The sequence below is a fragment of the Schistocerca americana genome, chromosome 8 (assembly GCF_021461395.2).
Source record: "Schistocerca americana isolate TAMUIC-IGC-003095 chromosome 8, iqSchAmer2.1, whole genome shotgun sequence".
Lineage (NCBI taxonomy): Eukaryota > Metazoa > Arthropoda > Insecta > Orthoptera > Acrididae > Schistocerca > Schistocerca americana.
In genome coordinates this window covers 448,527,613-448,549,619 of record NC_060126.1, presented here as the reverse complement: position 1 = coordinate 448,549,619, position 22,007 = coordinate 448,527,613, and the positions used below count along the sequence as shown (strand labels likewise).

General features: G+C 43.6%; 1 protein-coding gene across 1 annotated transcript in view; it reads right to left on the bottom strand.

Moving 5' to 3' along the window:
* LOC124544767 (serine protease inhibitor I/II-like) overlaps nt 1–22,007 on the bottom strand; it is a 40,199-nt gene that overhangs the window by 4,831 nt on the left and 13,361 nt on the right. Inside the window, exons 2-3 of the mRNA XM_047123445.1 lie at nt 5,297–5,347; nt 1,887–1,998 (exon numbers count right to left, since the gene is read on the bottom strand). Coding sequence (XP_046979401.1) covers nt 1,887–1,998; nt 5,297–5,347 — 163 coding nt within the window. The remainder of the gene's footprint in view (nt 1–1,886; nt 1,999–5,296; nt 5,348–22,007) is intronic.

The window sequence follows — 22,007 nt, the reverse complement described above, 5'->3', positions numbered from 1 at the left end:
CGCCTCGCCCTCCCAGGTCATGAACTCTGTACTCCTCCCATCAGCATTAAACTCGCCCCAACCGTTCCACTTCGTCTGGGCTTCCTCACCGTCCCTCCCTCACATTTGCCCTACCCCCATTTTTTCCTTCAACCCTTATTTCCGTAGCACCTTCTCCTCGTCAAATTTTAACCTCACTATTGCTCTTCACTCTAACCCTTCTTGTATCCTAACAGTCACTCCCTCAATACATCCCCTCCACTCACCCATTCACATACCACTTCCGTTCTACCAACCCTTGCCCTTCAGTAGCAGACCACCTAACCCACAGCAGATCCTTGTAGCTTTAGTGCCTGTGAATTTCTTCTTTTTAACGTCAGTGATCTGCGTCAAGGCTTTTAAAGGTTATTTTAGATCCTTTCAGATGTCATCTTATACTATTTCTAATGATTTAACTTTTACTACAATTGTTTTTTAACAGACAGGAAGGTCATATATGAAAATTTCCACTTTATTTTCACATTTAAAAAGTCCTAAATTCATTGTACACGTCTCACCTTCCTGGTTATTATTCTCTCATCTCCTGTAGATTATCTTGTCACTTCGCTGAAGAGCTGGTTGACTGTGCCGCTGACAGCCCACGTCCCTCCCATGTGGAGGGGTGGGGGGGGGGGGGGCGAGGGAGTATGAAATAACACTAAAGGAAAAAATTGCCAGCCCCGGTAGTCAGTGCTTTTGACTCCTCATGATGATTTCGGAGATAGCTATCGAAAACCAGAGAGCTTTTTGAAGTGACGCGGCTTGTAAACGGCAGTACCTATGGGAGCGATACATACAGGACTGAAACATGTTTCTAGGTTTTTCCCTTATGTTGATTCTTGAAACTTAGTAAGCAGGGTATCGTAGAATAATTTTCATCTATCTTCAAACGTCTGCCAATTCAGGCCTTTCTGTATTTCAGAGACACTATCTCACAGGTCGTGCTGCCCTTTTTTGTACGTAGTCAACATCCCACGTTCATCCTGGTTCCCACACACTTGCTAGGGTCGGTTGCATGAGTGCTCTGAAAACAATCTACTCTGTACATTAACTGTATTTTTACGTTATCCAGCTGATGAACCAAAGTCTGTAACCCTCTTCACCTACGACTCAGCCTATGTAATAATTCCATTCCAAATCCACACAAATTATAGCATCCAGCTATTTACATGAGTTAACTGAGTCCACTTTTGCCTCACTGACCTGTTATTAGTAAGAAACTACCGTCCTTTGTGTTCTCAAGGGTACAGTTTTACCGTTCTGTACATTAAACGGAAGTAGCCCATCTTTGCACCACTTCGAAATTCTAGCAGTACTTTGCTGGATTTTTGTGCAGCTCTGTTCAGACGTTTTTACATGCAGACTTTATTACATATTACTCTATGATCCGCCAAAATTGCCAGGGTAGTATCAGTATTGTCTGTCAAGTCATTAATAAATAACATCAAGATCAAGTGTCCCAATAAACTTCCCTGGGGCATACCTGAAATCATTTCTACATCTGTCGATCTCTCTCTATCCAAGACTTCGTGGTTCTCCTCCCTATCAAAAAATTCTGAATACAGTCACAAATTTTGTTTGCTAAGCCACGTTATCGTATTTCTGTTAATAAAGGTCGGTGTGTTATCAATGTGGTACCAAATTAGATGCTTTTCGGAAGTATTCAAACTTGCTTATTTTGAAGTCCGTGTAGGATAGAGACTAGTACCTCTGGGAAAACATCAGTTTTCAGCTGTGAATAGTGTTACTGTCAGTTAAAAGCCACAGTGTGAACTTAATAGTAAGCAAACTATAACATCGCGTAAGGTGTGCCTTCGTTGCAGTATTTTTGTGAATTTATTATGAAATGGGTTAGTAAAAGTATTTACCAATTATCTCCAACGCAGGCGCGTAGAGTACAGGTTGCTCCTATGCCATCCGCTGCACATAAACACACGTTACAGTCCTCCTTGTACGTTTGGTTGGGTATACAGCATTTCCCTGCAAGCGAATGCAATCAGCCATCTATGTATGTATGTATATATTCGAGAATAATATGTTTCTTACAAAGTACTATCTTGAAGATGGAACACGTAACTATACACGGATTTCTGCACACGAAGATGGTATGGAATTAGACTATTGTTGGTTATTTTCATATTTCTTGCAACATGTTTCTCGTACGTTCTTATGATTTGGAACCTGTCACGCCGGCCGAAGTGGCCGTGCGGTTAAAGGCGCTGCAGTCTGGAACCGCAAGACCGCTACGGTCGCAGGTTCGAATCCTGCCTCGGGCATGGATGTTTGTGATGTCCTTAGGTTAGTTAGGTTTAACTAGTTCTAAGTTCTAGAGGACTAATGACCTCAGCAGTTGAGTCCCATGGAGCTCAGAGCCATTTGAACCATTTTTGAACCTGTCACGTGATGTAATAAAAAGGCTATATTTTCTACATTGTAATAATTTACTTAGTAGTTTATAATTATGTTGCATTTATGTTTAAAATTATTAACTGAAATATAAACATATGCAGACGCATGCACACACACACGCACACACACACACACACACACACACACACACACACACACACACACACACATGAATTCATAAACTCAGCTGTACGTTGCTATAACATAGAAGTGTGGACATTTGTTTTTAGTGCCATTGTAAGATTTTCCAAAACAAAAAATAAGATTAGGTAACCTATTTTAATTATTTGGTTGTGAATTGCCTTTGAATGTCAACAATATTGATTTTAGAGATTTTCATTACCTGGACTAGGATCTACAGATCGTCGGCAGAGCGCATTTACAATACCTAACTTTTTGTTCACTGTTCATTATCAGAATCCAGAAACATGTACGTTTGCTTTCATAGTTAGCTTTCCAGCAAGCCCTCCTATTGACGATGTGGTTACGTCTTCCGTGTACATTAACAAATAAACTGAGTGCTTTTTCTAATGAAAGTGGAAATTCATTTCCAGAGTACATAAATAACTGGAATAAAAATCACAAATGTAACTGTACAGTTATGATAAAGAAAAGAAATACAGCAAAGTTTCTCGTATCTGTACTAATAAATGTCTTGAATATTGCCGAATTATAGGTTATGATCTAACTGATTCGTGTCGTATTTAATCGGTACCGGTAGCAAGAAGAAAGATCCTTTGCAGTGTCGCTTAACAGTACTGTAAGTTGCGGTGTTTCTCGGTGTTCTATCATAGAGCCAGTTGAGTCATTTCGTATAGTAACACAAATTAATGACAAGCCTCGAACTCCAGAGACGCTTTCTTTACAATTTTACAACCACAGTTGTTAAAAATTCAGATCATGAACTGAAGAAGAGAACAAACAACATTCTAAAGCCATTTTTGTTCATGGTAAGTAGACTGACTCTCAACTGCATGAAATATAATACTTCTGATATCTATATAATTTGTGTATATGTTCCGTAAGCAACTCAGGAGTGCCGAACGGAAGGTGCTTCGTATGAATATTGAAAATCTTTCTATCTCTTCCATTACTGAAGTGATCTAACAATGAACTGAGAATAACTATAAAGAGTGTATCGGAGTACGCAATAGAACTTCACGCAATATCTCTTATTCTCATGATCTCTTCGAATATATGCAAGGTGCCTTTGAAAAGTTCGGGGAATGGTCTCAGAGAATAAAGGAAACAAGAGTTACAATCAAAATACTTTTACTGGACGTCAGAGTAAAGCTACAACACAATTTTGAAACTGGTTGTAAAACCGTTAGAACATGTCAGGAAACTCTTCTTTTGGAATCACTCGAAGCTCCGTTGTAAAGCATTGTTCGGAATCCACGATGTCTGCGTCCTCAACGTTCTGTTCCAACGCCAGATGGCTGTTGAGCCTCCTCAGTCTCCAGATTTGGCGCCTGCAGACTTATTTTTATTTCCCTGCTTCGCAGACGCTGCGCATGGCCACGGTGCCTGGAACGGTTCCAAAAACTTTACACCCGGGGTGTCATAAGTGTGTTGTAGCTAACGTTGATTACTTTGAAGGGCAGTAAAGATTTTTGTACGTAACTTTTGTTTATTTTCTGAAACCATTCACCTAACTTTTCAGACGCACCTTGTGCTACAGACCCAGCAGGTTTCCTTGAACACCAGTTATTTAAATTTACCCAATAAGATATCATCAGACAACGCCGCCTTCGTTCATAATATTCGCATTTTAAGATCACGGACCATCACTGATAACCTTCGTATCGGCTACACCAACCAGTTCTTAGCAGAGCATTCTTTAATTCAGAAGGTGCCTTCAACTACCACATCAGCAGATGTCTGTTGTCATGATTGAAAAGGCCTCAACAGCGTCTTCTATGCGATTTCTTTGACAGATCGCCTACACTTCGCCGGACCTTCATAGATCCATACTCCGCAAATTGCACCGCACAGTGCGTGGCGAAGGGTACTTCTGGCACTATCCCTGTTCCAATCACGAATGGTGTGTGGGAAAAACGTTTGTCGTGAAACCTCAACATGCGGGCTAATTTTCCTGATTTTTCCCACCGTGACCGTTTCACGAAACGTATTGGGAGGGAACAATGTGTTCCCCGACTTTTCACGGATCGTGCCCTTTAGTAAAAGTCAACATCTCTGTTGTACAAACGCTTCTGTAGCGACTGCCGCTATGTTTGTTGACTGTTTATCGCTTACTAAGACGAATGCATAACGAAACACGACGGTCGTTTTTGGATCGTCTCTATCTTTTCTATTAATTCTACCTGTTAATTGTCCCATAATGACGAACAGTACGCAAGAATCGGTTTTATGGGCTTTGCAAGTCCCTTCTTCCGTGGATGAATAACACTTTCTTAAAATTTAATAAACCTCAGTCAAGCGACGGTTTTCCCTACAGTCAGACTAACGCGGTTACTCCATGCGAAAATCAGCCGCTTGCATGTTCACTCTGCAACTCAACGGAGCATCAGGGGGATTCTTGCTACCGCAGAAGGCCTCTACAGCTTCCTAGTGATACGGGATACCAGCTGATACGTGCAGGCGCAAATATCTCTCAAGGTGAAATCAAGTCATCGTTTTGCAGTCGAGTCAAGAGCATCAAGTGGAATGAGAAGGAGAAACGAAAACAAATGAAGTGGAAATAGCGAGCACATTAGGTCGAGTTGTACCACAAACTGACGAACTTAATATGAGCAACAGCGTCAAGAAAATTCGAATGAGTAGATGTAAAGAAAAATGGAAGTGAGTAGCATCGAATAAATTGAGTTCACGCATAAGTGCAAGATTATTTTGGTAAATGCATAATTACCATCCTCGGTCGGCGGCGGTTTCTTCTGGGCCGGCTTCGGCGGTCTCGCCCCTGTAACATGCACAAGTCATTACAGACACATGAATTTTACTGTAACATCGGTCCCTGTCTGTAGTTGGTAAGCTTTCTACACAAAATTGCTTTAGGACAGATACAATTACCTCACATTATGGTACACTGCTCGTCCATAACAAAACAGAATACACAAAAACCTAAAAAAGTTTTCCAGTTACGGAACCTGTACATAAAACTGGAATAGAGGACAGCATAAACATCATTTCCGCCATTTTTATTGCTTATGAAAACCTCACATTGCATGTTCAACCACCGTACATCGAGACCTTCAGAGATTGCTGTACACACCGCTCCCTCTAATACACAGAAGCACTTCCTCCTGCATGCCTGTATTCGCCATGGCGTACTATCCACAACTTGATCAAGGCACTGTTGGTCAAGATTGTCCCACTCCCCAACGGTGTTTCGGCATAAATCCCTCAGAGTGGTTCGTGGGTCACGTCGTCTATAAACAGCCCTTTTCCAATCTATCACAGGCATCGCTGGTGTCCACTACTGCTAGAACACTGTCAGAGACGAGTTTTAGCAGAAGTGGACACCAGAAGATCCTGAGGAAGATCCCAGCAGAGGGTTCGAAACGTTGATCATTTTAGAAGAAATACGACGCGGCCTAATAACCCAGAGGATTTTAACTTCGGTGGCAACGGCCACGAAAGCCTGCACACTTATATCGAAGGCATGTTCGACAGGATTCATGTCTGCAAAACATGCTGGCCACTCTAGTCGACCGATGTCGTTATCCTGAAAGGAGCCATTCACAAGATGTGCACGATGGAGGTGCGATTTGTCGTCTTTCAAGACGAAGCCTCACCAATAAGGTGCCGATATGTTTGCACTATCGGTCGGAGGATAGAATTCACGTATCGTACAGTCGTTATGGAGCCTTCCATGACCACCAGGGGTGTACGTCGGCCGCACATAATGCCACCCCAAAACAGCAGTGAACCTCCACCTTGCTTCACTCGCTGGACAGGGTATCCAAGGCGTTCAGCCTGACCGGGTTGCCTCCAAATACGTCTCCGACGATTGTCTGTGTGAAGGCACATGCGACAGTCATCGGTGAAGAGTACGTGATGCCAATCCTGAGCGGTCCAATCGGCACGTCGTTGGACCCATCTGTACCACGCTGATGGTGTCGTGGTTGCAATGATGGACCTCGCCATGGACGTCAGGAGTGAAGTTGGGCATCTTTCAGCCTATTGCGCACATTTTGATCCGTAACACGACGTGCTGTGGCTGCACGAAAAGCATTATTTAACATGGTGGCGTTGCTGTCAGGGTTCCTCCGAGCCATAATCCGTGGGTAGCCCTTGGGCGGCCTGAGCGAGGCATGTCACCCACAGTTTCTGTCTCTCTCTATCTCCTCCATGTCTGAACAACAACGCTTTGGTTCACTCCGAGGCGCCGGGCACAAACTAACAACGCGGACGCGATCAATCTAGGCATGGTTGAACTAAACACAAAACGAGCCGTGTGCCTCCTTCCAGGTGGAATGACTGGAACTGATCGGCTGCCGGAGTCCCTCCGTCTAATAGGCGCTTCTCATGCATCGTTTTTTACATCTGTGGGCGCGTTCAGTGACATCTTTGAACAGTCTAAGGGACTGTGTCTGTGATACAATATCTACAGTCAACGTCTATCTTAAGGAATTCTGGGAACCAGGGTGAAGCAAAACTTTTTTTGTTGTGTGTAAATCATCACTGAACGAGATAATTAATTTACAAAGTACGCTACTTCGACACTATTTCTAAAACAGCAACGAAGCTATAAAATAAAATGCAGTTTTACATGTAATTGTTCAGTGTCGAATGGCATGTATGTCTTTTCCGTGGGCAGAGACTTATGTTTGGTATAACGCTGTTCTGGAATCCAGAGAGTGCGCCGCTGGAGTCGAGGTGGAGAAGCGACGGACGGCGTGCACGGCAGTTGGTGCATGCCCAAGAACGGGGAGCCTTGTTGCAACTCGCACGTCGACGAGCTGTCTACTGCACGCTGTAAAGGTCGTCCCGCTGTGTGAACACAAACAACCCAGTGGAGTGATTGTTGTCTGCCATACGACAGCGATTCCAGTGGAGATGGAGAAAGAGGCTTCTGCATTGTACTTGAGCTGCCGACGGCTACATCGTGGTTAAGTGATCCAATATTGCGTACAATGCAGATTAGAAGCCCTGCATAGACTTGATTGGTTAACAAGGGGCGTTCAGTATGTAAAGCAAACATTTTTTTCTTAAGGCCTATTGGCGTTATTCAGGAGTCCAATATGCCTCATTATCCCCCACTCTTTTGGCTACAAAACCCTACTTTTCAACATAATCTCCGTTGAATGCGACGGTCTTACTCAACCTTACTGGGAGAACCTACATGTCCGCATGGTACCCTTCTACCGGTCGACTTTGGAGCCAAGTTCTTACAGCACCATAAAGGAGGCCCTCCAGAGTCCCAAAACATCGTCGCCATGACTTCACCGGCTGAGGGTGCGGGTTTGGGGGTTTTCTTCAGAGAAGAGGTGGTGTGGTGCCATTGCGTGGATTGCATTTTTGTTTCCCGTTCGAAGTGATGAACCCATTTTCCATCGCCTGTGACAATGTTTGGTAAAAAAAGAAACAGTCACGATCAGCCCCTTAACTCGCAAGCATTTCCGCACACATGGCCCTCCGTTACTGTTTGTGGTCTTCTGTTAGGCGGCGAGGAACCCTGTGGGCATGCAGCTTTGAGTACCCGAAATGGTGGAGGAATGTGTTAGCAATACCAATAGAGACATCCAGTTGTGCAGTGGGGTGTCTGACTCTGATCCGTCGATCACCTCGAGTGAGGGTGACGCACGTTCCAGAACTGCAGGAGTCACAGCTGTGGGCGAACAACTTGCACAAGAGAGGTCGGACAGATTTGCGAGACCTTGTGGCGATGATGACAGATGCCTCGCCCAACGACTCATTATCCTTTTTCTCACCGCAGACATTCTGCAAGAGCCTATGACTGTCTGGAGAATTTCTGGTTTTCCCCCAAAAATGACACTACGGCAGTTGTCTGCTTGGAACGCACGTTTTCTTTCTTTCTTTGGGCCTTGTCCCACTTCAAAGATAGGTCAGTTGTGTTATTACGGATTTGGCAATGTTAGCTGCAGAGGGTGGCCTGATGTCCTTCCTGCCGCCACCCCCCCCCCCCCCCCCCCCCGGACATACGTAGTGTACCCAAGCTGTCTGCGTCTAGTGTAAGCCATAAAATAGTGCAAACTCGTTTCAAATGTCTGTGAGTCTTGTAACTGAAGCGGAACGTGAGGACCAGCCCGGTATTTACCTAGTGGGATGTGGAAAACCGCCTAAAAAGCACATCCAGGCTGGCCACCATACTGGCCCTCGTCGTTAATCCGCCTTGCGGATTCGCTACGGGGCCCGCTTGCCTACTCGAGTCCAAGGGGCAAAACATTAGCGCTCTCGGGTACCCTGGTGGATTTCTTGGAGTGCACGTTATAGACGCTATTTTCAAGGCTTGCCTATAGCGCCGCCACCAACCGAAACTTCATTAAACTATACGCTTATATCTCGGGAACTCCGCACCGTAGAAAAAAATGTTCCGAATGAATATGAAGGTAAATTAAATTTCCTGTAAAACTGTCTCGTACATATTTGTCGAATTCCAATCGGTTTTCGAGATAGACGTACTCGAAAATCGATGATTTTCGAATAAAAATTTACCTCCCTCTTCTGTCAAACATTTGCTTCTAGTGTCTCCAACGATCGTTTAACTTTATAAATAATTTTGCTACTTTATCTTCAAAAGCCAACAGGATTTCCAATATGTTCACTGAATTTCGATGCTCCTCTGGAAATTACTGTGCTGAGAGCCTGTTGTCTAAGTCCTGCAACTTTCAATCGTCATTAACAACACTTTAGGTAATTGAAATTGAAAGATAACAATTCTTTATGGCTATAGCTTTCATTATATTTACCATTCATATAATTGTCTAATAGTTTGTTTTTTTTTTTTTTTTTTTTTTTTTTTTTTTTTTTTTTTTGGAGGAGGAGGGTCCAGGCTCATTAATCTTCGTCATCAGTGGAGCCGTCGTTCAATGAAATCGGTAAAGTATTGATGTCATCGCCGTCACCTTCTTCCTGAATTACTGCTGCAATTGCCCTTGCAATTAGAGCATGTGACAGAGCAGTTTAACCACGCTTTTCTAAAACCACACTTGCCACTGTCACATCCTTTCGTGAATCGGCAAAAAACCATCTTCAAGTTTTCGTCAGGGGCAGCATCCAGTTCCGGAAATAGTGTACCCATCCAAAACCACTCTACAACCTCTCCCACTTTAATGGCTCTTCAGAAATATAACGTAACCACCAAAAATCGTTGATAGAGTTGCCTCTTTTTGCTAAACACCTCTGTGGTCTGAGAATCCCCCACCAACAACAAATTCCAAGATAGTTAAATCAACGTCCTCATCAGTTTGTTCAACAATGATCATAGTGCTGATTTTCTGCAATTTTTCACTACACTTTCGTCGCAGAATGCCATGGGATAAGGATCCAGTTCATATTGCACGTAATTCTTCAATTCCTCTTCCGACTTGTTGGTAGTAAAAACTGGCAGAAAAGGCAAAAATGGGTCCACGACAACTTTTTCATTGTCATCTTGGCTGTCGATTGAGGATAGAGGAAGAGTGATATTTGTGAAGGGCAAGTTTTCCATTTTTACCATTGTCTGTTTGCCATTTGTAACTAAATCATGACATAAGATTGAATCATCTCCCACGATTCCTGTCGCTATCGATGTGTTTCTCTCGGTCCTCAGGAAGGGAGGGTGATTATCAAACCTTTGCGTAAGCTTGCCAATGTCATTTGTGTCTCTCCTTTGGCGAGCTTCGCCAAAATCCTTGTGCTGTTTACTTGATAAAGACACCACAATATTCTTCGAGTTAAGCTGCAATCATACCAATTACCCATTTAGTGAGAGCACTATCTGTCATACTTCTACCACGAGCTGGAGCACCTCGGCTTGAGAATGACCACATCAAGGTTGTATCAACGGTAATGTCTGACCACATGACGCGCCAGAACCGGTCATGTCTTCTCTCAGTGAAGTAGGCTTTGTTCACGAACTTCTCGTACTCCTCTGGTGTCAATAGAGGCTTCTCATGTAACGTCCTTATAAGCAGCAAGATTTGGCATACGGGAAGTGTCCAGCAAAAAGAAAAGAGGATAACATTCGCTTACAGCAGTTCAGGTGAGCAAGGAAATCGCCAGACCTATGTGCATGGATGTACCCCTTTACGTCCAGTTCACCATTATGAACTACTTGATCCATAGCATTGCAACGGGTCCATTGTTGCTGATCCTGACCATCGCTTCTGCAAATCTGTTATCCAATGATTCGAGTAATATGTTTTGGTTCTAAGAATTCAGTGAGGCAGGTAAGGATGCTGATGCATGTCAGCTCTCCCTCCGAAAGTTCGGCTTCGTCATAACTTGTTTGAAAAGGTATTTTCAATAGCAAACTTACCGCGCGCTGCTCTGGCAGAGGCGTGCCCATTCAGCATATTGTCCACTGATAACAGAGAATATATAGAGCACAAAACATATTTCTAGCCAGCTCCCATCTAGAAGTGCGCCCCACACCCCAAAAATGACAACAGAAGAAGAAATCCAACGAGACGTACAGCTGGACAGCTCAGCGTGTGATGTATTCGTTACAGCTCTAAAATTATCCCTAGCTTTCCAGTACAGGAGTTGATCAAAAGTTATGAATACATGGTTTTCATAAATTTCGTCATACAACTTGCGTACGTAGTGCAGCTCTATATGAACTGTGTCATAGTCTGATGGAGGAGCATTTATAAAAGGAAGAGTAATAACGGAAGTCTTTTCACTTGATTTTCCTCTTCCTTTATAGTGCATGTACCTCTTTCTTCCAATTCGGGACAGCAATACCTTCCTATGTGTCAGCAAACCACAGGATGGCATGTCGTGCAGGATGTGGTGGTTCTTCTGGTACATCGGTGAGTGCCACAGTCACATTCTGAAGACCTCCTTCCATAGCTGTTAGCAGAAGGTAGATTGCCTTTCAATATTGGTGACAAGAAGTTACGAAACCTGACAACGGATGCGATGGCATGTCCAATAGCAACACATTTTGACTTTGGTTCATCAAATTTTCTACCCCCCCCCCTTTTTTTTACATAGTCTCCTCAAAGGTTTGAAGATATCGGCGAGAGAATCTGTATCCTCTTGGCAGCTTTCTTTCTGAATATCTTGTCTCTTTTTCTCAGTAGCTTTTCGAACGATAGAGTCACTATTCTTTCTCGTTATTTTTCTTGTTATCATAGCAACTAACAATTTGTAGCCGGTGCCCCTAAAACAAATTATTCGTACCTAGCATCTGTTGCATCCTGCGATCACAAATATGTGATCCTCATACCTCTTCAACAGTTCTGTTTTGATAGTTCATACCAAGACCAACTATCGGAGTTACACGCTCCCCCTGACTAAATCATGAAGATGATTTTTTTGAAAATGCACTGAAGGGTATTACAGTCCAAGGTGTGGTTATAGAAAAGAATTGTTAAACTGCTCTATCACATTCCCGAATTGCAAGGGCAATTGCAACAACGGTATCGCAATGTTAATTCAGGAAGAAGGTGATGACGACGACATCGATAATTTATCATTCTAGCTGGACGACGTCTCCACTGCTGACGTAGAACAATGAGCCTCGACGCTTTCACCTAAAAAAAATCAAGATGTTGCCTTGACTGCACAGGTTTTTCATTTTTTAATTTCTATCAGTCCATGCAAATACCTCCATTATATGAATCGTAATAATATAATAAAAGCTATAATCATAAAGAAGTGTTGTGTTTCAATGGCAGTTACATTATTTCCATTGTTAAAGCGTTGTTAATAGTGATAGCAAGTTTCAGCAGTTAAAACACAACAGGCTCTGAAAACAGTCATTTCTAGAGGAACATCGAAATTCAGCGAACACCTTAGAAACTCTGTAGCTTTTGATTGGATGGATATAAAGTGGCAAAGGTATACATGATATTGAAGGAAATTTAATTCTCTGTCCCTTCGTTTCTGACAATTTTTCTGTGAAACGATCGTGGAAGACATTAGAAGCAAATGTTTGACAGAAAGTGTGAGGTAAAAATGATTTTTTTCGGAAATAATCGATTTTCAATAAAGTTCATCTGGAAAACCGGTGGGAATATTAATAATACGTAAAGAGACCGTTTTATAGGAAATTAACTGGCTTTCGTTTTATTTGGAACATTTTTTTCTACAGTTCTGCGTTCCCGAGATATAAGCGTAAAACTAAAAAATGAGACCTTACCACCCCCTCCGGCCGTTAGCTCACCCCCCAGAGGCGGAGACCTTTAGTATGTTCGCCTCCTATCAAGAACAAAGCCCTGAATTCAAAAATTCTGGCGTATTCCATGCACTACACACTTCTCTTCCGGGTACTTATTGAGTAGACTAATTTGCATAGTGCATTGGGCCCAAACAAACTTACGCTGCCAGAGGCCTCAAGTTCTTTGTTTCAACCAACGATGTTAAAAACGTGAAGCTAGCAACTTACGCCGTGTGCCATTTGCGGAAATCAAGACACTGTGAGCAGCAGGTGTGTATAATACGCAGATCTGCATAAAAATCTCACCTACGGATGCACAAACATAAGCGGAAAGCCTGCTGTTATTTGCCACAGATAAATACTTTAGCTAAACTATTGCTTTTGCTTGAAATATTGACTGTTCATTTCCATGTTTTCACTCACTAGTTTCCAAGTTTTATGTTTATAATTTGTAGATTCACGATGGACAGTGCAAGGAAAAGCTTGTGGATCAAGGTATTTCAGGGAAATGTAGTAGCCCTAAACCAGCTGAATATGGCACAACACGTTCTGATGTTTTCGCAAAGTTCAGTTCGATCTAACTACAAACTCATGCACTCACATCATAGCTTTGCTTTTTTTCATCGTTTCTCTCATACATCCAAGGTGTATGTTCCGTTACATTTTGTGGAATTCACTGTAATGTTTCAATGGGCAATATCTATTTATTTGAGGGATGTTGATGTCAAGCTTGTTGTATGCTGATGTACATAAGCCATGCATGCATTACATATTTTACTTCAATGTTTCCATTTGAAACAATCCAGCGAGTGAATGTTGTGACTACGCAACAAATTATTCATTTCAAATTTGCAGCACATTAATTCTTTCTTGTGTGCGAATGGTTATTCTGCATTTCGCTAATTGTTAGATTGGAAGATTTTGGGAACTTCTTATCCAGAAAGTAATAATAACTTTTGGACACAGCAGGAATCAATATTTATTGCTTGTTTTATTCCTTTTTGCTTCTCTTTGATGTTGCCAGATGATATTCCCTAAATCTGGACGCCCAAACTCGTGGCACTGTTGTTCATATAAAGAAAAGTTGTACACTGTATGTGACGTAAATATGCAATACAAAAAGAAAATCAAGTTTCTTCGGCAACCAAACTGTTGCCTTACAGAAGAAGATCTATGTATAGGAAAAGAGATTTTCAGTGCTTCACAGTGTATCTGGTGTAAATGAAGAGTTGTCACGCCGGTTTGCCAAGACAACAGATTCGGTCATTCTTACAAAATGTAGCTCAGCTTTGAGGTCCTTTGAATCAACAATCAACCATTATTGTACAACAGCATACGAGCTATATCTGATACTTGCTTCCATATCCTAAAATAATAAGTGAATAGTAGCGAAGTGCTGCTGTTGCACCTAGTTTGACAAGTGATGAAATACACTGACGAAAAAAAAAATCGAAACACCAAGCAGTATTTGTGCGACACAAACGACCGTTGGTAGGCGTGTTTCGACGTCTGAAAGATGATGTCTATCCCAATTTCGCGTTAGTCGCGCCACTATGAGGATGCAAATCAAGTTCGCTTTAAATACAGGCTATAACGATCGTGAGCGTTAGTTAACTTTGAGATTGGATGTTGCGATTTGATGTTAGTGAAGAATGCCCTTAGGGCTGTCGTATCGGCCGCCGCACAGTAGCCGTCAACTCGGCGCGGCGTGCTACAACAGACGCGGCACACAGCGAATACCGCTGGCGCCGCACACGATGTCAACAACTGGCGCAAGTGAACGCGTCGTCGCAGGGTTAGCGGCAGCGTACACACCACTATCGATACGGATTACCCTGGCGGCGCTGCCCTTGCCACCAGAGTGAGCAACCGTGAGCAACACTCTGATTGGCCGGATCTCCTGATTTAAGCGAGCTCCCTGAGCCCGTTTAACCAGTTCAATGTTCGCCGATGACTGTGTTACTACCCGGCTGCTGGATTCATACGACCGAACCGTACTGTGGACTCCTTGGCTGGAAACTTGCGACGCGTCGGTATCGACTGGTTGGCTGTGGTTTGGACTTGTGTTCTCTACCAGTGACTATGATTTCTCCTTGGCGCTACAGCCAGCGAAGTGTTGTGTAGTCGAACTTAAGTTATGTTTTGAGTGACAGAAGGTCAAACAAATTTGGTTATCACGAAATATTTGTTATGTTATAGTGCGGACATAACAGGGCGACAACACGTGACTGGGTTTGAACGAGGTCATGTAATAGGACTATGAGAAGCTGGATGTTCCTTATGCGATGTTGCAGAGATACTTGGCAGGACTGTAGCCACTGTACCTGACTGCTACTAGCGGTGGTCACGGAAATGCACGCTCGCAAGAAGACCAGGTTACGGACGGTCAAGTGGCACTACCAAGAGCGGAGACCATCGCATTCGGCTTGTCGTTGTGGCGCATCGTGGAGCATCTGCAGAAGCGATTTGAACAGCAGTTAGCACCAAAGTGACACAACGAACTGTTACAACTCCGCTATTTCAAGGACAACTGCGAGACGAACACCCTGTAGCGTGCATTCCACTGACCCCAAACCACCGCTATTTCCGACTTCAATGTTGTCAAGAGAGAGACTCATTGGACGGCAGAGTGGAGGTATGTTGTGTTTTCTGATGAAAGCTTGTTCTGCCTCGTCGCCAGTGAGGGCCGTGTGTTGATTAGGAGGACGTCATTTGACTATCTACAGCCAACCTGTCTTCGTGCAACACACACTGGACCTACACTGGATTTGTGTTCTAGGGTGTGATTTCTTACGACTGCAGCAGCAATTTCGTGGCTATCCCATGCACCCATGAACGTAAATTTGTATGTCTGATAATTAGACGCCGGCCGCGGTGGCCGTGCGGTTCTAGGCGCTGCAGTCCGGAACCGCGGGACTGCTACGGTCGCAGGTTCGAATCCTGCCTCGGGCATGGATGTGTGTGATGTCCTTAGATTAGTTAGATTTAAGTAGTTCTAAGTGGTCTAGGGGTAGCGTCTTTGATTCATAATCAAAACGTCTTTGGTCCCAGGTTCGATCCCCGCCACTGCCTAACTTTTGATAAATAATCAGCATTGGCGGCCGAAGACTTCCGGCATAAGAAGTAAGCCTCATTCTGCCAACGGCCTTGTCAAAGAGGGCGGAGGAGCGGATAGAGGTTCAGTACACTCTCTTGTCCTAGGGGTGGGAAATTGCCCCTAAAGGCGGAAGAATCAGCAATGATCAACGACATGAGGATGCAGAAAGCAATGGAAACCACTGCATTAAAGACACGTAACGTGTATCAACAGGACATGTGGCCTGTAACTGAAGAAGTGTCGTGATGATCTCTCCATTGGCAAAAGATTCCGGAATAGTCCCCCATTCGGATCTCCGGGAGGGGACTGTCAAGGAGGAGGTTACCATGAGAAAAAGATTGAATAATCAACGAAAGGATAACGTTCTACGAGTCGGGGCGTGGAATGTCAGAAGCTTGAACGTGGTAGGGAAACTAGAAAATCTGAAAAGGGAAATGCAAAGGCTCAATCTAGATACAGTAGGGGTCAGTGAAGTGAAGTGGAAGGAAGACAAGGATTTCTGGTCAGATGAGTATCGGGTAATATCAACAGCAGCATAAAATGGTATAACAAGTGTAGGATTCGTTATGAATAGGAAGGTAGGGCAGATTGTGTTACTGTGATCAGTTCAGTGACCGGGTTGTTCTAATCAGAATCGACAGCAGACCAACACCGACAACGATAGTTCAGGTATACATGCCGACGTCGCAAGCTGAAGATCAACAGATAGAGAAAGTGTATGAGGATATTGAAGGAGTAATGCAGTATGTAAAGGGGAACGAAAATCTAATAGTCATGGGCGACTGGAATGCAGTTGTAGGGGAAGGAGTAAAAGAAAAGGTTACAGGAGAATATGGGCTTGGGACAAGGAATGAAAGAGGAGAAAGACTAGTTGAGTTCTGTAACAAGTTTCAGCTAGTAATAGCGAATACCCTCTTCAAGAATCACAAGAGGAGGAGGTATACTTGGAAAATGCCGGGAGATACGGGAAGATTTTAGTTAGATTACATCATGGTCAGACAGAGATTCCGAAATCAGATACTGGACTGTAAGGCGTACCCAGGAGCAGATATAGACTCAGATCACAATATAGTAGTGATGAAGAGTAGGCTGAAGTTCAAGACATTAGTCAGGAAGAATCAATACGCAAAGAAGTGGGATACGGGAGTACTAAGGAATGACGAGATACGTTTGAAGTTCTCTAACGCCATAGATACAACAATAAGGAATAGCGCAGTAGGCAGTACAGTTGAAGAGGAATGGACATCTCTAAAAAGGGCCATCACAGAAGTTGGGAAGAAAAACATAGGTACAAAGAAGGTAGCTGCGAAGTAACCATGGGTAACAGAACAAATAATTCAGTTGATTGATGAAAGGAGGAAGTACAAACATGTTCCGGGAAAATCAGGAATACAGAAATACAAGTCGCTGAGGAATGAAATAAATAGGGTACAGGGAAGCTAAGACGAAATGGCTGCAGGAAAGATGTGACGACATCGAAAAAGATATGATTGTCGGAAGGACGGACTCAGCATACAGGAAAGTCAAAACAACCTTTGGTGACATTAAAAGCAACGGTTGTAACATTAAGAGTGCAACGGCAATTCCACTGTTAAATGCAAAGGAGAGAGCAGATAGGTGGAAAGAATACATTGAAAGCCTCTATGAGGGTGAAGTTCTGTCTGATGTGATAGAAGAAGAAACAGGAGTCGATTTAGAAGAGATAGGGGATCCAGTATTAGAATCGGAATATAAAAGAGCTTTGGACGACTTACGGTCAAATAAGGCAGAAGGGATAGATAACATTCCATCAGAATTTCTAAAATCATTGGGGTAAGTGGTAACAACACGACTATTCACGTTGGTGTTTAGAATATATGAGTCTGGCGACATACCATCGGACTTTCGGAAAAGCATCATCCACACAATTCCGAAGACGGCAAGAGCTGACAAGTGCGAGAATTATCGCACAATCAGCTTAACAGCTCATGCATCGAAGCTGCTTACAAGAATAATATACAGAAGAATGGAAAAGAACATTGAGAATGCGCTAGGTGACGATCGGTTTGGCTTTAGGAAAAGTAAAGGGACGAGAGAGGCAATTCTGACGTTACGGCTAATAATGGAAGCAAGGCTAAAGAAAAATCAAGACACTTTCATAGGATTTGTCGACCTGGAAAAAGCGTTCGACAATATAAAATGGTGCAAGCTGTTCGAGATTCTGAAAAAAGTAGGGGTAAGCTATAGGGAGAGACGGGTCATATACAATATGTACAACAACCGAGAGGGAATAATAAGAGTGGACGATCAAGAACGAAGTGCTCGTATTAAGAAGGGTGTAAGACAAGGCTGTAGCCTTTCGCCCCTACTCTTCAATCTGTACATCGAGGAAGCAATGATGGAAATATTAGAAAGGTTCAGGAGTGGAATTAAAATACAAGGTGAAAGGATATCAATGATACGATTCGCTGATGACATTGCTACCCTGAGTGAAAGTGAAGAAGAATTAAATGATCTGCTGAACGGAATGAACAGTCTAATGAGTACACAGTATGGTTTGAGAGTAAATCGGATAAAGACGAAGGTAATGAGAAGTAGTAGAAATGAGAACAGCGAGAAACTTAACATCAGGATTGATGGTCAAGATGTCAATGAAGTTAAGGAATTCTGCTACCTAGGCAGTAAAATAACCAATGACGGACGGAGCAAGGAGGACATCAAAAGCAGACTCGCTATGGCAAAAAAGGCATTTCTGGCCAAGAGAAGTCTACTAATATCAAATACCGGCCTTAATTTGAGGAAGAAATTTCTGAGGATAGTAGTGAAACATGGACTGTGGGAAAACCGGAACAGAAAAGAATCGAAGCATTTGAGATGTGGTGCTGTAGACGAATGTTGAAAATTAGGTGGACTGATAAGGTAAGGAATGAGGAGGTTCTATGCAGAATCGGAGAGGAAAGATATATGTGGAAAACGCTGATAAGGAGAAGGGACAGGATGATAGGACATCTGCTAAGACATGAGGGAATGACTTCCATGGTACTAGAGGGATCTATAGAGGGCAAAAACTGTAGAGGAAGACAGAGATTGGAATACGTCAAGCAAATATTTGAGGACGTAGGTTGCAAGTGCTACTCTGAGATGAAGAGGTTAGCAAGGAAAGGAATTCGTGGCGGGCCGCATCAAACCAGTCAGTAAACTGATGACCAAAAAAAAAAAAGTTCTAGGGGACTGATGACCTAAGATGTTAAGTCCCATAGTGCTCAGAGCCATTTGATAATTACACTTGTTGTGCTGCCATTCGTGAACAGCATTCTAGGGGTGTTTTCAGACAGGAAAACGCTCACCAACATACCACTTTTGTAACCCAATATGCTCTACGGTGTCAACATGTAGTCTTGGCCTGTTCGATCACCAGATTTGCCTCCAATTGAGCACGTATATGACATTATCGGACAACAACTCCAACGTCATCCGCAAACTGAATTAGCGTCCCTGTATTGACCGACTAAGTGCAAAGGCTTCCAACTCCATCCCACAATCTGACATCCAGCACCCGTAGAAAACAATACATGCACGTTTACATGCAATATTCTGGAGGCTTGCTTGCAATATTCTAGAGGCTACACTGGTTATTACTCGTAATGTACCAGCATTTCACATTGGTAATGGCTTATCTTGCGCTTACATTAAACTGTGATCTTGCAGTGTTAATCACATAAATATGTTACCAAGACAAAAGGATTCCCGAGATTTCATTACCTGACATTAATTGTATTTTGGTGCTCCGACTTTTTTTCCGTCAGGCCATAGAAATCCGTTGATGTAATGGTTAGTGAAATTCTCAGTAAATATTTAAACCAAACTTCATTTTACATGAGACATCAATTACACTTGGTAATACAGTCTACTACAACTCATGCAGAGAGAATGCTGAAATTCTTTTCTCACAGAAACAAAAGTAAATGCAAATAAAATAAGCTAATAATCTTAGAAGAACAGTCAATTAGATTTATCATAAAGACAGTGATTAATAAGCTGCGAGTTTGTTTTGTTTGTGAAAGTGAAATAAATGTTTCATTTCATTAAGTACAGAGTACTTTTCGTTGCATATAAAATGATCGTTTAAGTGTATAACCCATTTCTTGTTGCCATTCCTTTTTACAGACATCATAACTGAAAATACGTACAATAATGACTGTGATTTTAAGTTAAAATGATGACTGAAACGTATATTCTTGATTGTGTAAAACTGTCAAACGAAATTGACTTTGTGTACAATGATCTAAAAGTCCTTAGTAGAGGAAAAAGTGAGGCAAGGACAGGCATTACCTACATTAAGTATAAGCTTTTCACTGTAGTGGTAATGCTTAATTGTACCTAAGTTCAATCAATGACTTTCATATAATAATGACATGTTCCTCTGACTAAAAAGAATCAAATGGTTCATATGGCTCTAAGCTCTATTGGACTTAACATTTGAGGTCATCAGTCCCCTAGACTTAGAACTATTTAAACCTAACTAACCTAAGGATATCACACACATCCATGCCCGAGACAGGATTCGAACCTGCGACCGTAGCAGCAGCGCGGTTCCGGAATGAAGCGCCTAGAACCGCTCGGCCACAGCGCCCGGCTAAAAAAGCATCATTTCAGTGCTTACATACCGAAAATCGTTCATTCTGATTGTGAAATGGCCAGATATTTCGCCGTTTGTGTAGTAAACTAATACAAATAATACACTCCTGGAAATTGAAATAAGAACACCGTGAATTCATTGTCCCAGGAAGGGGAAACTTTATTGACACATTCCTGGGGTCAGATACATCACATGATCACACTGACAGAACCACAGGCACATAGACACAGGCAACAGAGCATGCACAATGTCGGCACTAGTACAGTGTATATCCACCTTTCGCAGCAATGCAGGCTGCTATTCTCCCATGGAGACGATCGTAGAGATGCTGGATGTAGTCCTGTGGAACGGCTTGCCATGCCATTTCCACCTGGCCCCTCAGTTGGCCCAGCGTTCGTGCTGGACGTGCAGACCGCGTGAGACGACGCTTCATCCAGTCCCAAACATGCTCAATGGGGGACAGATCCGGAGATCTTGCTGGCCAGGGTAGTTGACTTACACCTTCTAGAGCACGTTGGGTGGCACGGGATACATGCGGACGTGCATTGTCCTGTTGGAACAGCAAGTTCCCTTGCCGGTCTAGGAATGGTAGAACGATGGGTTCGATGACGGTTTGGATGTACCGTGCACTATTCAGTGTACCCTCGACGATCACCAGTGGTGTACGGCCAGTGTAGGAGATAGCTCCCCACACCATGATGCCGGGTGTTGGCCCTGTGTGCCTCGGTCGTATGCAGTCCTGATTGTGGCGCTCACCTGCACGGCGCCAAACACGCATACGACCATCATTGGCACCAAGGCAGAAGCGACTCTCATCGCTGAAGACGACACGTCTCCATTCGTCCCTCCGTTCACGCCTGTCGCGACACCACTGGAGGCGGGCTGCACGATGTTGGGGCGTGAGCGGAAGACGGCCTAACGGTGTGCGGGGCCGTAGCCCAGCTTCATGGAGACGGTTGCGAATGGTCCTCGCCGATAACCCAGGAGCAACAGCGTCCCTAATTTGCTGGGAAGTGGCGGTGCGGTCCCCTACGGCACTGCGTAGGATCCTACGGTCTTGGCGTGCATCCGTGCGTCGCTGCGGTCCGGTCCCAGGTCGACGGGCACGTGCACCTTCCGCCGACAACTGGCGACAACATCGATGTACTGTGGAGACCTCACGCCCCACGTGTTGAGCAATTCGGCGGTACGTCCACCCGGCCTCCCGCATGCCCACTATATGCCCTCGCTCAAAGTCCGTCAACTGCACATACGGTTCACGTCCACGCTGTCGCGGCATGCTACCAGTGTTAAAGACTGCGATGGAGCTCCGTATGCCACGGCAAACTGGCTGACACTGACGGCGGCGGTGCACAAATGCTGCGCAGCTAGCGCCATTCGACGGCCAACACCGCGGTTCCTGGTGTGTCCGCTGTGCCGTGCGTGTGATCATTGCTTGTACAGCCCTCTCGCAGTGTCCGGAGCAAGTATGGTGGGTCTGACACACCGGTGTCAATGTGTTCTTTTTTCCATTTCCAGGAGTGTATTTCAGATTAAATTAATGAGAAGGGGTTTGGTACCACGATGTAGTTCAT